The sequence below is a fragment of the Neopsephotus bourkii genome, unplaced genomic scaffold (genome assembly GCF_033783945.1).
Source record: "Neopsephotus bourkii isolate Nb327-2 ecotype Australia unplaced genomic scaffold, CSIRO-AGI_Nbou_v1 NB_1740, whole genome shotgun sequence".
Classification (NCBI taxonomy): Eukaryota; Metazoa; Chordata; class Aves; order Psittaciformes; family Psittacidae; genus Neopsephotus; species Neopsephotus bourkii.
Genome location: NW_026902214.1, coordinates 145,069 through 161,458, shown reverse-complemented (window position 1 = coordinate 161,458; position 16,390 = coordinate 145,069). Strand labels below are relative to the sequence as shown.

General features: G+C 40.2%; 1 protein-coding gene across 1 annotated transcript in view; it reads left to right on the top strand.

Moving 5' to 3' along the window:
- The first annotated feature begins 2,695 nt into the window (after positions 1-2,695).
- TENT2 (terminal nucleotidyltransferase 2) overlaps positions 2,696-16,390 on the top strand; it is a 40,351-nt gene continuing 26,656 nt past the window's right edge. The window contains exons 1-8 of the mRNA XM_061376821.1: positions 2,696-2,939; positions 4,372-4,563; positions 5,171-5,287; positions 7,653-7,902; positions 8,890-9,004; positions 9,121-9,212; positions 9,978-10,044; positions 12,486-12,555. Coding sequence (XP_061232805.1) covers positions 2,935-2,939; positions 4,372-4,563; positions 5,171-5,287; positions 7,653-7,902; positions 8,890-9,004; positions 9,121-9,212; positions 9,978-10,044; positions 12,486-12,555 — 908 coding nt within the window. The 5' untranslated portion in view covers positions 2,696-2,934. The remainder of the gene's footprint in view (positions 2,940-4,371; positions 4,564-5,170; positions 5,288-7,652; positions 7,903-8,889; positions 9,005-9,120; positions 9,213-9,977; positions 10,045-12,485; positions 12,556-16,390) is intronic.

Genomic DNA, 16,390 nt, shown 5'->3' with positions numbered 1-16,390 from the left:
ATTTCTGCTTCGAGCAGAAACTCGGCTGAGTTCCAGATAAAAACTGAAGTCCTTCATAACTGGGCACTGGTAGGATTCTCATGAAACTGAAGACCTATTCATCCTCTGTGCAAACTCTCTTGGGATTGAATTCCTTCACAGGGAAGAACCCTTCCTTCATGCCAGTACTTCTCATTTAAATTTGCTATCAAAACCCCACAAGCAACTCTCAGTGGACTTTTAAAGATTTGTGAATCATATCCGTTAGCCTAGCTCTAATCATAGCTGTGCACTGACCACAGATCACAGCCAAGATGGAAAAGTTCTCAGGAGAATTCTTTGTTATGCACAAACTTGCCTTTGGTAGCCCTTCTGACTGGCACAAACTTGCCTTTGGTAGCAGTCTGACTACAACAGGACCCTTCAGCTTCGTCTCTTTTCTACTCCTAACCCCTGAACTGGCCATGTAACCCTTAAGCCCAGAGAACTCAAACTGTGGCACAGATGAAAAATGTCTCAGGAAATAATGGGATTGGCAGCCCACGACTCCCCATGGCAGCCTGTCTGTAGCCCCTTTTCAGCTAGATCCCTAGGCTTTGTCTCTTTGAACCTTAATGCTAGAAGTCCATGGAGCTTTAACACCAGACAGCCCCAAACATGCCACAGATCAAAAAGTTCCCAGAGACCTCCTTCTGCAGCCCAGACCTTCCCTCAACAGCCCCAATCAGTTAGACCCCTAGCAACCATCCTTTCCTCACCTTAAATTTGCTCATGACCGTAACCCCAAGTAAACCCAAACAAAGTCCTGACTGAAGTTTTCCAGGGTAATTCTTATGCAGACCAAGCTGTCCCCAGGCAGCCCCTTCACAGACAGCTCCCTAGGAACTCTTTCTCTTCTAATCCTAAAATTGCCCAGAACCCATTTTCTGCAGCCCAAACCTTCCTTTGACAGTTTCTCTACAGTCCCACTCCACCTAGACCCCTAGGCTTTCTCTCTCTGAGCTCAAACCCTACTCTTAAGCCAAGCCATGTGCTGGGACCTCAAATAAATAAAAAATAAATAATACTAAAATAACAATTAAAAAGGCCAAGATAAAGAACTATTAAGAAAAACTTGTTTGTAGCTAAACATACCTTCAGCACTACCTTTGCAGCTTCACTCCATATATGCCACCAGGGTTTATCTCTCAAATACAATGCTAACCATAGCCACGGGCTGACCCTTGTACAAGGATCCCAAGCCATGGCCAAGATGAGAAAGTTCTGAGAGAAGGATTTTTTTTTGCAACCCAAACCTTTCCTCACCAGTCCATCTGCAGCCCTGCTCTTCCTAGGCCCCTGTGCTTTGTCTCTTTCCTATCAATTAAGCCTATCTATGGGTGGCCAGAGCCTTAAGCATGATGACTTGGCCTGCTCTCAGCAAGCCCTCAAGTCAAGATCTGAGGTGAGCATGACCCAATTTACACCCTCCCTCTCAAAGAGGGAAGCTTCAGCAGTGTGTCAGTATGTGCACAGACTCATTATTTCAGCACCTGCTCAATGCCAGGAGTTCACTTATGGGAACTGTCATTCTCCAGAGGGGGGAATCAAATCCTGATTTGGCTCGTATCTTCTGAATCCTGGATCTGCCAAGGTGCAAGCATTTTAGCCCATTCACGACTGAGGGTTTATCCCAGCACACCTATAATCTCTGGCGGCCATTCTTTTATTCGAATTATCTTTTATAATATTCAAATTTTACCTTTTATCATACTTACACTGTTTACTCAGTATTAGCTTTCTGACACACGTCTGAAGAGTAGCTCAATGCAAGCGGGCAGGAACTTTACAAAGCAAAACACCCACACTGCTCGCCGTAGCCGGAACGGGTGGTCAGCGGGGCACTGTAACCTCGGCACGGTGAAGCCGCCGAAGCTTGCGCAGAGAAGCCACTTCCGAGCCATAACACCTGAGACAGAGAACACACACGCCGTGAGCCCGGGCTTTCGGTTCCGCCCTCACGGGGATGCTACGAAGAAGACGCCCCCCTCGCAAGAGCCAGTTGGTGTCTCCGCAGCCTGGCACAGCTGCGCAGGACCGGGGCGGCTGCTGCTCCGCCTCTCAGCCCCGCGCCCCAGCACCACGGCAGTCCGCGGCCACCAGCAGCATTTGCGTGCACCGCTGGTGCTCCGCCATGCCGCCAGGGGAAGCGAGCGCGGGCAGCGGCGGTGTGGCGTGGGATGGAGCAGAGCGGAGAAGGCGCTTCCTGACGGTGGATGCATATCCGGGTCAGAGGCCTGCACGCAATCGCAGTTGTCTTCGCCCGCTTCCGGCTGGCTCTGCTGTGAAGGGGTTGCTTTCCTGGTGTTCTCGGTGTCGCCTACCTCCGCCGTACCACGGTGTAAGTCTCCCGGCGCTGCGCGGGGATGCCCTGTTGTTGTGGGGAGGGGTGCCGGGGAGCTGGAACTCGAGGGCTGGAGGGTGGCTGCGGACGCCTCCCACGGGGACCGGAGCCATCGGCCGCTGAGGCTGGGGGACTGGCGAGGTTCGGCCCCTGTGGGAGCGGCGAGCACGGTTGGGCTTGACTGCACGGAAGTGTACCGGCGTTCACTTGTGTGTTTCCTTCAAAAGTCTGCGTTTATTTGGAAACAGACCCCACTCCGACGGGTGTGCCTGAATTGTAACGTTTATGGAACTTTGTGGGGAGCCTGGGAGGTTCTGCTCAGGTAACCTCTGCCGAGGGGCGCGGTAAATGCCGGTACGCTACTGTGGGACAGCAGCGTTACTACACTGTTTTGGCTTAGGTTTGGGAAGGTAACTCCTCCTGTCTGGTGTTTGCAGCTTCAGACACTAAAATGAATGTGTTACTTCTGTAACTCAATCTTGAATTCTGGTGCACGGTTGTGTTACTGATTAATACCTCCATAAGCTGCTTATGTGTGTGATGCTGTGAGTGCCAGGGCAGCCTAGAGGTCAATGGGGTGTGTTGATATTTGTTAGTCTCCCTAGTAGAAATGTCATGCAGTTTGGTTTCTGTTTTTCCGCAGAACTGAAAGTAAACATCCCCAAAATAAGTTTCACTAATACATAATACTTCCCTCCTCCCCTTTCTCCCGCTTCCCCCCACCCCAGCAAAAAAACAACCAAACAACAACAACAAAAAAAATAAACCACAAAAACAAAGCAAAACAAAACCCATGAAAACCAAACAATAAAACCCAACCAAAACTGAGAGCATTAGTCTTGACAGGGTTTTTTTGAGCTAGTACAGTAGTGTCCATGTAGATAGTACTAGGTCTTTAGTAGTCTGGGAACAAGGTAAAACCTGAGGAAATAAACACCTTGGTATTTATCTGCCAGTGTCCCATTGTAATGCTGCCTGCAGTGGCAGTGAACAGCTATCTGAGGAGGTTAAAATCTGGCCCCACTCCATAGTGGTAGGTGAAAGAAGACTTCAGGGCTGTGGTAATGGTGGGGCCTTACTACAGTAAAGTTAGGACTTAAAAATAACTGTTAACAAAATAATAACTGATAATAAAATAACTTTTTATTTCAGTGTATGAGAATGCCTATTAATGTAACTGCTAATACAATTTTTATATTTATATATATGTATATATACTTATTTTGGTAATCAAGAAACCGTAAAAGTAATAATTTTATTCCAGACTTAGACTACTGTGTGATGATAGGATTTCCATGCCGGGGCATGGACCTGTCAGCACTTTTTCCAATTGTATTGCTGTAGCACTGGGTTGATAAAAAAGTTTTTAATGTAATAATCAGGGAAATACTGCTGTTGCTCTTACAACTTCTAACGGTTACAGTTAAAAGTTTTGTGAAAAAACTTATCTTGTATTTGAATCCCTGTATGGCTCTAATTCATATGCAGAGTATTGAGGTCAGTCATGTACGACTGCTTGTCAGTGACACATCTTCTTTGCAGGACTCTTATTTAAGAGTTAAAGCATATTCTTAAATAAGCATATGTGCTTATTTAAGCATATTCATGTTCTTATGGTGTAGCCCAGTGTCTGTTCCCATGTATTGTGAATCTCATTGTGGAATGTTTGAAGCAAGAAAAATACACCACTGCAATATGTTACATTTTCTTGAGATGAAAACTCTTATGTTTTGTGTCATGTAATTTTTCTAAAATTAAAATGGAGGGGAGCAAATAATAATCACTTTTAAACATAAAGTACGTAGTACTTGTGAAACGTAAGAGCATATAGTACTTTTATTTAGTGTCCTGTCCAGAAAGGAAATAAAACTAGCCTACAATCACAATTCTTTTCAGCAATCTCTGAATATATATCCTAGATTATTTGGATTTTTAAACTAAGTGTTTAGAAGATAACTGGTATTTCTTGTTGGCTAATTTATTTTTTTTTTCCTCTCCTTTAAGTGTAGGCAAAAAGATACATATGCACCTCAAGTAGAAAGGAGCATGTTCCCAAATCACTCCATCTTGGGTTGTCCGCCCTTCCCTCCAAAACATCAACAACAGAGTAATTTCTTCAGTAAGATTCCTCTGAATATGCTACCCACTCTTGTCTCTCAGCAGCGTCTAACTGAGACTCAGTTTAATTTTCAGAATGCAGTGTAAGTACAGTAAATTTTTTATAGGTATTGGCTTCAGACTGTCTTTTGAAAGAAATATTTCTATTTATGAAGCATGTTTTTCCCTGGCTTTAGTATTAATCTGCATTCAACTTTAAAATATAGGAAGGTGTTTTGTAAAATAGAGCTATGTAATTTCTGTTGGTGACCTGCAAGTTTTAATGCTGTCTTGCATTGTGCATAATGCATGAAACGCCATTGCACTGATTAGAGTTAATAATCCACGCTTTAGTTTTAAGTATCTTCAGTTGTATTTGTTTACTGGGGGAAACACAGAGGAGGTGAGAAAGGGATAGACTTGAAGGCACCATAGTCTTCTTTAAGGTCTTAAACTTAAGAGTACCTTAAGTTAATTTGGTTGCTAACCTCTTCTTATGCTTGTGCTGTGAAGAATGACCTTCTTTTTTTTTAAATGAAATATATATACTGAAGTATCTCTTTGAATAGAAAAGACAGATGTACTGCGTCAAACAGAAAAAAACCCAAAAAATAGGACTTGCTGAGTTTAACATTTGCTTAAGAAAAACTACCAACCCATAAAAAGCACCTTAGTTATATGAATAATTGTTACTGACTGTAATATTTTCAGGGCTGTTTTGAGTGGTAACCTTACAAGTACTCAAGATGCTACACTGCAGCCAGTGGCTTATGTAAGTGGCAGTCCAGTACATGTGTCTGATGCCCCCACGTCATTCCGAGGAAGAAAGTAAGTTCTTTATGTGTGCGATTAACTCCGGTTGTAATGTGCCCTTGGTGAATCTCATCTCTTACCAATTTCTCATGCAACTTGCATGTTGTTAGAAATTGCAATACTGAATGTTTTTTTTGATGGGTCATGTCATAGCCCTTCAAAACATTCACGTACCTGCTTTTCAGAATTTTGATATTAAAAGCCTTATGTATTGTTTTTCTTTCCCAACAGCTGTAGCCTTACAGAATTGTGATTTTTGTATTTTATTTTAATACTATAATAGACCATGGTCTGTATGTGTTAGCAAATTGAGTGTTGTCTTCCTGTTAGTTTGTCAGGTTAAGAGTAAGAGTTCATCTTCAATATTTTATGGAAATTGTGATGTTTCTCTGGACACTAGATACACTAGATGTTTCTCCTGATTGTCTAAATTGTGTTGTTTTGTTTTTTTTTTATTTCCCAAGTACCAAGTCCTAAATTCAAGTCATATGTAAGTTCCTTTTAAAAAGAAGAATTTTATGGAGTCATATTTTTTCTGCTTTTCAAAAAACTAAACTTACTTGAATTTACATATCTTCCTTTGTTACTTTAGTTACAACAGAGGAATTTCAGATGAATGTACAGTTTTAACATTCTAGAACAAAGAAAAGCTTCTTACAAATTCAGAAACAGTAGCTGATACGTGTTTGTAGGGATTTCCTCTTGACCAGTTTGACTTATGGAAAGTTATGCTGTGTTAGGAGATTTGCAGTCAATTAGCGAATTCTAGATCTTGAGTGGACTCTTAATATATTTTTGGTGAACATGAGTTCATGCAAGTTCTCGTCAGTCAAAATAGGTTGAAACATTGTTACGTTTTGATTTAGTGTTACATTATGAGTTCTTTTAAGATTGTGGGTAGGTTTTGTTATCTGAAATTCTCTTAGACTTGAAAACTGAAATGATGATTTGAGGTCTTTTCAGTTAAATTGATGAAAACAGTTAAATGCTGTCTTTCCAGGTTCCCAAACTGCTTTGATGCTGGCTTTTGTAACTACAAGAAATGACCATAATTTTATTCACACTTAATTAATTGATACATATGAATATTTGATTTCATGCTTTTTTATTTACAAAAATGGGTGAGAACCCACGTACAGGTTAACTTTGTGATATTTGGTGTATAAACAAAACATAGAATCGTAGAATAGTTAGGGTTGGAAAGGAACTTAAGCTCATCTAGTTCCAACCCCCCTGCCATGGGCAGGGACACCTCGCACTAAACCATGCCACCCAAGGCTCTGTCCAGCCTGGCCTTGAACACCACCAGGGTTGGAGTGTTCACAGCTTCCCTGGGCAACCCGTTCCAGTGCCTCACCACCCTAACAGTGAATAATTTCTTCTTCCTTATATCCAGTCTAAGCTTCCACTGTTGAAGTTTTAACCCGTTACCCCTTGTCCTATAACTACAGTCCCTAGTGAAGGGGCCCTCCCCAGCATTCCTACAGGTCCCCTTTAGGTACTGGAAGGCTGCTATGAGGTCTCCACACAGCCTTCTCTTCTCCAGGTTGAACAGCCCCAACTTTCTCAGCAGGTCTTCATATGGGAGGTGTTCCAGACCCCTGATCATGAATGTCCTCGCTTATTCTTACTGTGGATGTGCCACAGTATTCAACACTGGCCAGCTTTCTGTACAAATTCTTAACGAAGAGTTCAGATGCCAAGGGGTTGTCTGTAAGCTCGCTTTAAATATGTCTCTTCAAGTGTATTTGAATTCTGTGAGAAATTACTTAATAAGGAGATACAGAGTACTGTCTGGAAATGAGACATGATGTTTATGACTGTGTAGCTTAATACAGTCCCTAATTTGATTTATCAAATAACAGTGTTTCTTTTTTGCCCGGATTACACAGTTAACTGTCTGTACAATCTAAGAAACAGACAAATGCTACATTTTGAATGGCTATTGCGATGTTTCTGTTCCTCCCCTCCCTGCTACTGAATTTATTTTATTCATCACTGGGTATTCAGAGCTCAAAAAACTTCTCACTGCAGTTGCATTGATTTAAAACAAAAGTACCCTTACGTAGTCTGTATGTATCTTTGACCAAAAAAAAAAAATTATGCTGTCAGTGAAATAGTATGACCAACTTTTGCAGTTGTGTGTTCTTTCTTCCCATACCACATTTATTTCATCCAAGGTCTAGGATGAGCATGCCTTTTGTTCTGCAGAATACTTGCTTTTAATAGTCATGTAATTAAGGCATGGTGTTTGTAGCAACTGTCTTTTAATTGTAACTTGGAGCTTGCAAACTAGAGTAATTACTGTCTCCCCCTTTTGTGTTTTTGTTGGGGGTATTTTGTTTGGTTCGCATTTGGTTTCTGTTTGTTTGCTTTTTAGGAGATTAAGTGAACAAAGTGTTCCATATAATGTCAAGCGGCACCGATTGCATTCACATCATTCTGAAACAGCTGGAATTAACCAAGCAGTGCTTTTACCAGAAGAACGTAGATCCTCTTTTCCAGGATCAGTTCAATCTCCACTCTTTCGTGCACATCGCATCCCAGATTTAACTGGATGTGTACCTCTGGTTCGATATACTTTGTTTCCAGAACCTACAGAAACCACTGTCCATGTGGCCAAAGATAAGGTAGTATCTTTGTATGTCCGTGCCTTACATCTGCCTTCTGAGTAGGCAGGGTTCAATATCAATGAGGAATATCAGTAAACGTGACTGCCACTATGGCACTATGTAGCCTTCCTGTGTGCTTGGGTTCGGAGCACATTTTGGGGGTAGGGGATTGTTTAGTTTCAGTACTAATGTCAGGAAACCTGTATGTCTGCTCCAAGAAGTAGAAATTGGAGGAAAGGTCCATTTGTCACCTGACTGGGGGTAGTGAGAATGCTGATGAAAAAAGGCCACCCTAATAATGTCAGAGATGCCTGTTTTGAGTAAATAGGATATTGGGCCTGTAAAGATGTTCTGTGCCTCTCATCAGGAGATAAAAGTTACTATTTTAGCTATGCTGTAATAGAAAAGAGGTTGACTTATTTAGGTGGACAGTAAAGTTGCTACTGTGATTTTTGTTCTATTTTTGGTTAAACCCCAAAACATGGTTTGTCAGTCTTCATACTTCTGCTGCACCAACATGACAGATTTTTTTAGTATAAAATGCCTGTTGACTACAGCATATAAGTGTCGGGAAAGAGAAACAACTAATATCTCCTTCCACCAAAGATCTGACTTCTACCACATCTTCAGTAGTTTCTGTGGAATTGAAAAAAAAAAAAGCTGACTTTAATCAGTTTTAATATTTATTTTTCTCCTTGTTGCTGGTAGGCAAACTGTTGATGTTAAAGTCAGTAGATACTGCTTATTCCTTGAAAGGCTGCAGATGTTAATAATGCAGAAAATATTTTTCAATGGGTAGACATTTTGTAACAGATTTAAGAAATTTTAAAACTTTGCAGGATTTTCTTTTGGGGAGTTTTTCAATATGAATTCCAGTGCAGTTTAGCTCTAGACAATATAAGAGGTCATGCAAAATACAGTCTTCTGTATTTCATGTAATTACATCTCTGTCAGGAAAGGATGTTCATTTTTCTGTATCTTTACTTTTTGAATATGTATATCTAGTTAAGTCAGCAGGTTTTGGAGTTATTTCAAGCATGTCAACAACAGAACTGTGATTTGCACAAAAAAGAGGTCTGCAGAACACAACTCCAGAGAGAAATTCAGCGACTTTTTCCACGTATGTTTTGACTTTGGTTACTGTCAATTTGAATGTTCTTTAGGTTTATGGTTCTTCCTTCTTCTTGAACTATGATGCGTCACATCAGATTTTATTCTGTGATTCCTCTATTACAGACAGCAGACTCTTTTTGGTTGGGTCCTCCCTGAATGGGTTTGGCACTCGTAGCAGTGACGGTGACTTGTGCCTGGTGGTTAAAGAAGAACCAGTAAGTAATATAAAACATAAATAAAGTATCTTTTAAAAATGTCTGTGGTTTTATAAGGCTGGATTCTAAAATGTGAAACAAATGCTCATATCCTTTTGATTATATAATGTATTTTTGCATTTGTAATACCTATGAACTGTGGGACAAATAATGTTGCAGATATGAATTTAACCCTATAAACCCTTTAGGCCAACAAAACATTAAAAAAATAAGCATTACCTTTGCTCTGTAAGTGGAAAACAGGGAAGTAAGTTCCCTAGAATCATGAAGAGAATTTAGAGAATGCTACCTCCTTTTAGATGCAGGACAAACTTCTTGTAAGTTGTTTTTTTTTATTGTTTAGATTCATGGACAGTAATTTTAGTGAGCAGGCGTAAGTACGAATTGGATATACAAAATATCTGAAGTATTTTTGAGTGGAAATGTTTGAGTTTTATGTTGAGGAAAAGATGTAACAAAAAAATCTAAAGAAAGCTTACTTTTGAAAGAATGGAAGTATCATTGCAAAGGAAAGAGAGGACATTTTTGTGTAAGTGGGGCTATGTTTTCATAAAATTCTGTGATTTGTGAATGTCTGATAGTAGCTTTGCATATCGAATACAAATTGTTCTCTGTGGTGTTTGCCACACTAAAGGTATATGTAGGCTATGGAATGTTTTGGTATACATGATCATGTCTTACTCTGAGAATTTTATTTGAAAAGTAAAGTGTGATTACTTGGAACATTTAAATGAGAGATACTGTAATTTTAATACCATATTCCAGGTAAATCAGAAGACCGAAGCAAGAAACATACTCCGCTTAGTCCAAAAACTCTTCAGTACTAGCCTTTGTAAGTTCCTGGCTACAGTGAGGTGGTAAGATTACTGGCAATTCTTGGAGAAAAGCTGTAAATGTTTAGTAATGCTAGCTATCTTGGTGCTTGCTGATGGTTAGTAATCAAAAAAACGTAACAGTTGCCTTGCAGACTAGTGGACTTCAAGAATGGATAGCATCTAAAATGACTGTTAAATTGTGGACCCTGGTGGGATGGGAGGGCATGAGCAGAGAAGTAGATTTCTGTTAGAGACACCTCTGTCAGTGAAGTCCTTTTGCTTCTTTAGATTGCAGTGCTTTCCTGGGATCAATGCTCTGAAGAATTTTTTAAGTGTCACTCAGAGCAGACTGTGTAGAATTGAGAAGGGTGGGGGATAGGGAACCTTCATACCAGTGAAATAATTAACATAGCTGCCTAGTGAAGAAAACACTAAATGTTGACAGTACCAATGCTATAGGCAAAACAGGTCAATTCATAGTTCTTGTAAGCTCTTGTTTTGGGCAGTTCCTGACTTAAATGTGAATACCATTAACTTCAGATCACCTTTGGTACCACCCCTGTGGAGTTAGAGAAGACCCTGTCATTTATTGGTATAAGTGACTGCCCTCCCCTTACTTCTCACTTGTGGTATGTTCTTTAATGCGACTCCTTATATTGCTGTTCTGAACTGTCCTGCAATGGTAAAAGAAAAGGACAAACAATAAGCTTAAATGCGGACTTCAGAATTTCTTTAGTGGCAAATGTGCATACCTGGATCTCAGCAGCTTACTTTGGAGAGACTTGACAGATCCATTATAGAATGAGTAGCTGATACCTAATGGCTTACTACTACTGTATATTGATGTTTACGTTTGGAAGTCCAGAACTTAGTCTGGGTTAGCCTAGGATACAAGTCATTCTGGTGCTTTCTGAGAAGTACAGTGATAAAATAGTTGTGTTTTCAGTAATCAGAAAGAGAGCATCTACATAAGCTTACTTGTTTTCCAAGAGGCTGTATTCTGTGACAGCGCTTTAGACAAAATCATGTTTGTTTGCCCGGGAATATGAATATTGGAAAGACATGTTCATGTGTGAGTGGTCTCTGAAGGCTTTTTGTTTGTGCCATTGCTCATTTCTAATGCTTTTTTTGATTTTATTTTTTTTTTATAATTATCTGTTTCTTGCAAGTGGCTTTGGTCAGCTTCATTTAATCAAAATGTTCTTTGGAAAGTAAGGCAGGTTATGGCTGATATTGCTGCTCTTGTCAAACTGTCCTAGTTGTGGGTATGTAGATCCAGAGCCTCTTGGATCATCTATAATCTTAACATGGGCATGAATTCTTACATCTAGCCGTCTGTCAGTGTGTTTGTGTATAGGTGCTCTGTGGACAGAGCTTATAGATGTTATCTGAAAATGTTCACCTGATTCAAAAATGAAAGGTTTTGCCATATAGGTCTTTCAATTTGGATTTAGTTCATTTACAAACTGTATCTCGACTGTGCTAAGGTTCATGCCTTTTGCCCAATTCTTATGTGACCTACAGGCTCTGCTGTTCTTTGTCTTTTCCATTACTTTCTTGGGTGCATTTCTTACTCAGGATCATGGGGACAACTAAATGTACCCTGAGATAGCATTAAGAATAGGGAAATGGTGGGTGATACGACTGACAGAACAGTTTCAGGGAGCTTAGTGCAAAGATGTATTTGGTGGAACTGTATGGTTCTGTCACACCTTAGTATGTTTGGGTTTGGATGGTCTGACCTTAAGCCTATGTGTCAATAATACGTAGATAATCACCTGAGAGGCAGTCCTGTGATTGTATGTTTATTGCATGTCCTATCACCATTAAAGCAAAAGGCAGATAAAGGTTATATTTGGAAAGCGTTACAATTCAATAAGGTTTGTATTTCTTGGTATGTACTTTATAAGTCAGATAAACAGTTTTTAAAAGGAAGTTTTAAGCATAATCTATGCATAGTGAAGAAAGCTGTATTAATTATTTATCAGTAAAATATCTCATTCAACTGTAAGCAAACTAAGCACAATTAAAAATTATGTGGCTGATCATGTGCCCATTGTATAAGGTAGTGCTGGGTGTAAGTCTCTGGCTCCCTTCTTTTTGAACCTTAATTGCAACTATTCAGGACTTCTGTTACAAGTACTGCTCAGTGAAAGCACTGTAGAGCTGCATTCCTTATGTTCAAATTTCTTGAATATGCTTCCCACAGAAAAATCTTCCACTTATGTTTTTCTCTAATATTTAGTCATTATTTTTCCACACACATTTTCCTAGATTGTATTTTTGCTGCAGCTGCTAAAGCTTACTTAGTTTAGCACAACCCCTTCTGAGAATATTTTTGCTAAAATTAATAATCTACTATTCGCTAGAAATCAGTCAGTATGACTCCATTTTAGGATCTTCTTTTTAAGATCAGCATCTTACTTGAAACTTAATTGCATATTTTTCTTCCTTTCAGCAACCTACATTGAGAGACCTCAGCTGATACGGGCAAAAGTGCCAATAGTGAGGTTCAGGGATAAAATCAGGCAAGTATTCTGTTCAAAACGATTTTTTTAGATTCTGGTGTGATGAAGTACTCTGTGCTGTCCATGTGAGTAGTACCACTGAAGCCATGGTTTGTTTATCTGTGTTGTCCTATAGTTGTTATATTGCAAATTTGTACACTTACTGTGCAGTGGCAGTCAGCTGACTTCTTTGGTGGCGTGAAACACCTCTTACGGTTGAGATGCTGTTAAGTTTGTGATGTGAATTAGTAGCAGTATATCAGACTTCTGTGGGTTATTTGTACACAGTGGACTCCAGTTGACAAATAGTTTATGACAAAACAATGGTGGGAAGAGAACTGTTGTGAAAGGTAAGTGTGCTGCTTTGTAAACATAACTATTGAGTGACTTAAGGACTAATTCACAGTGTTTACACACAACAGTAACCTGTAGTTTCTTGTGATTGTCTTCTTGATTAAAAATTTACTATTTAGAATAGTATATTCTAAAATAGTATATTCTGCTGTCTTATAGGGAGGTATTCTGCATTTAACAAAGTAGCTTTGCATGTTCCATTCAGTATGACTTTTTTTAGGATTTGGGAGGAATTGAGAGAAGTGGATGTGTTGTATGTTACTGTATCTTCATTACAAAGACGTGAAAATGAGTAATCAAGAGGGATGTACTAGGACAGAGAACAATTTTATTTCTTACTGTATGTGATAGAAGTATCTGACAGAGGAAAAAAGTCGTGCAAAGCACTGAAGTTGGTTGGAAGTCTGAGTAATGTTTAAATCTCCCTTTATTTATGGGCTTAGATTTTATAGGGCTTACATATATCACCTTCATGTAATAACATAGTTTGGCTATTCATTGTAAGTAGGACTTTGAAGAACTCTCTTGTATCTGTCTCATCCTGTCTATATGCTTCTAAAATTTTGCAGCCCCGTCTGTTTTTAAAAAACAAATAAGCCCACTGTTCTGACCTCTCTTGATAAAAGCATATCACAATATGCTTTAAGACAATATACCTTTATAAAGATACAAGCCCTGGGGTGATAAAACTGAAAGTGTCATGTTCACAATTCAAACTAATATCATCAGTTTTAAGTTTTTTTTTGCATCTGAGATTATGTAACACTTGTCAGAATTTTTCTTTATACTTTCAGTTACATCTATTTCCATATTTACTTCTGTATACTTGTTTACCTTTTAAAATTTTGAATAATTTTTATCTTCTTTCTCAATAATACAAATGTTGTTTCTCCCACACTTTCTGTAACTACTGAACTTGTCAAGCCAAAGTTTGGGTTATACAGCTATATATACTATATAATGTGCACATGAAGTGGTAAATTCCTGGTACAAATACTGAATAAGTAGCAATTTTGTAGCAATTTTAAATTGGAGAATAAACTTCAAAAAGAAGCCTTAAGTATGGAAGTGGTTATTGCAGCTACCAGCCAGTCAGTTTCATGTCCATCCCTGGAAAGGTGATGGAGCAGGCTGCTCCAGAGGTCATCACCAAGCATGCAGAAGAAAAAAAAAGAAAAAAAGGTCATCAGGAAAGGGAAATTTCAGTTTGTGTTTGTTTTCCTTTTTCATCTTAAAGGGGTTTTTCTAGTGCTGTAACATAAGGAAGATCCACTGTACCTAAAGGCATATCTTGAACGCAGATTCTGCTGCCAGATAAGCCTTTGATTAATTAACAACATCTCTGTACTACAGAGGATGCAAAAGCTGGTTCATCTACCACATTTGATGTGCAGTTGACTTTTTTTTTTTCTCTCTCCTGTAATGCTTTTTGTAGAACTTGAGTCCCAACAGTACAAAGGGGAAATCTTGCTTGACTAATCTAAGACTTCTATGATGACATGGCAGGGTAGTTGACGAGGGGAGAGCAGTGGATGTTATTTGCCTTGACTTCAGCAAGGCTTTTAACACAAGGCTCCCATAAGATCCTCATAGGTAAGCTTAGGATAGGGTTAGATGAATGAACAGTGAGGTGGATTGAGAGCTGGCTGAATGGCAGAGTTCAGAGGGTTGTGATCAGCAGAACAGAATCCAGTTGGAGGCCTGTAGTCAGTGGTATTCCCCAGGGATCAATACTGGATCCAGTTTATCAATGCCTTGAATTTTAGGTTTTTTAGGGTTTTTTTTTCCTGATGATACAAAGCTGGGAGCAGTGGCTGATACATCTGGAGGCTGTGCTACCATGCAGCAGGACCTTGATGGGCTGGAGAGTTGAGCAGAGATAAGGTTCAACAAGGGCAAGTGTAGGGCACTGCACCTGGGGAGGAAGAACCCCAAGGACCAGGACAGATGGGTGCTGACCTGCTGTAGAGCAGCTCAGCTGAGATGAACCTGGGAGTGTTGGTGGATGGCAAGTTGACTATGAGCTGTCAGTGTGCCCTTGCAGACAGTTGTAATGTGGGGTGCATGGGGAGGAGTGTGGCCAGCAGGTTGAGGGAGGTGATCCTCCCCCTCTGCTCGACCCTGGTGAGGCCGCATCTTGAGTCCTGTGCCCAGTTCTGGGCTCCTCAGCACAAATCAGACAAGGAGCCACTGGAGAGAGTCCAGGGAAGGGCCACAGGGATGATCAGGGCTCTGGAGCATCTCTCTTATGAGGAGAGATTGCAGGACCTGGGCCTGTTTAGCTGAGGGAAGATTGAGAGGGGATCTCATTAATGCATATAGGTACTCAAAGGTGGGTGTCAGGAGGGTGGTGCCGGGATGTTTTCAGCGGTACCCAGTGACAGGACAAGGAGCAATGGCCATAAACTAAACCACAAGAAGCTTCACCTCAGCACAAGGAAGAACTTCTTTACATTGAGGGTGGCAGAGCACTGGAACAGGCTACCCAGGGAGGTTGTGGAGTCTCCCTCTCTGGAGACATTCAAAACCCACCTGAATGAGTTCCTGTGTAACCTGCTTTAGGTGGCCCTTCCTTGGCATGGGGTTTGGGCTGCATGATCTCAGAAGTACTTCCCAACCCCATCAATCTGTTTCTGCATCTGTAGTCCATAGTATGGTCACTTGCAAAAAAAACAAAACAAAACACCCCAAACCAAACAAACAAAAAAACCAAACACAACCACCCAAAAAAAAGCCAAACAAAAAAGCCAACAAAAATCCAGCCGGTAACAGTCATGATATTCGTATACCTTACAAACAGGATTTAAAGAATTCTTTTTTTCCTACTAAATCAATATATAATCTACTTAAACTAGAAACAGCCCATGATATTTTTTCAGAAGGAAAAAACCCACAGTACTATTTGCCATCTGTTTTCCTGCACTGTTTTTCTGGAAGAGGGGAGCGGTGGGAAATGACATGACTTTGGGTTGAGTTGTAGTGGTTTTTGGTTTTGGGTGGAAGCGACTGTTGTTGGTTTGGAGTGGTGTGTTTTTTCTGGGGTGAGTGGGGTGTATGGGTTGGTTTGGTTTGGTTGGTTTCCCCCCACACCTCTTTCCAGTTGTCTTTATGTTACTTAACCTGCCAGCTCACCTGTGTTTTGTCTTTTTATTCAATTACCAGTCTCCTAATTTCTTACTGGCCTTTGTCTTTCATAGACTTATATACATGCATGCTTATTCTGTTTTTCACAGTGGTTTTGAAAATGGGTTGGATATTCTGTACCCTAAACTTGTTTTAGCCAAAACCAGAAGCTAAACATGACAAGCTCCCTGTAAAAGCCAGATTTGATGCCTGTCTGCTGGGAGAAGATGATAGAATTCAGTGGGTGGTGTCTCTGCATCTGGATCTAATGTGTTGCCAATGGTCCATATATTCCAGGAAATTGCCATTTCCCACTTGATTTAGTGAATGAGAAGCATTCAGTTTGTGTTTGTTTTCCTTTTTCATCTTAAAGGGGTTT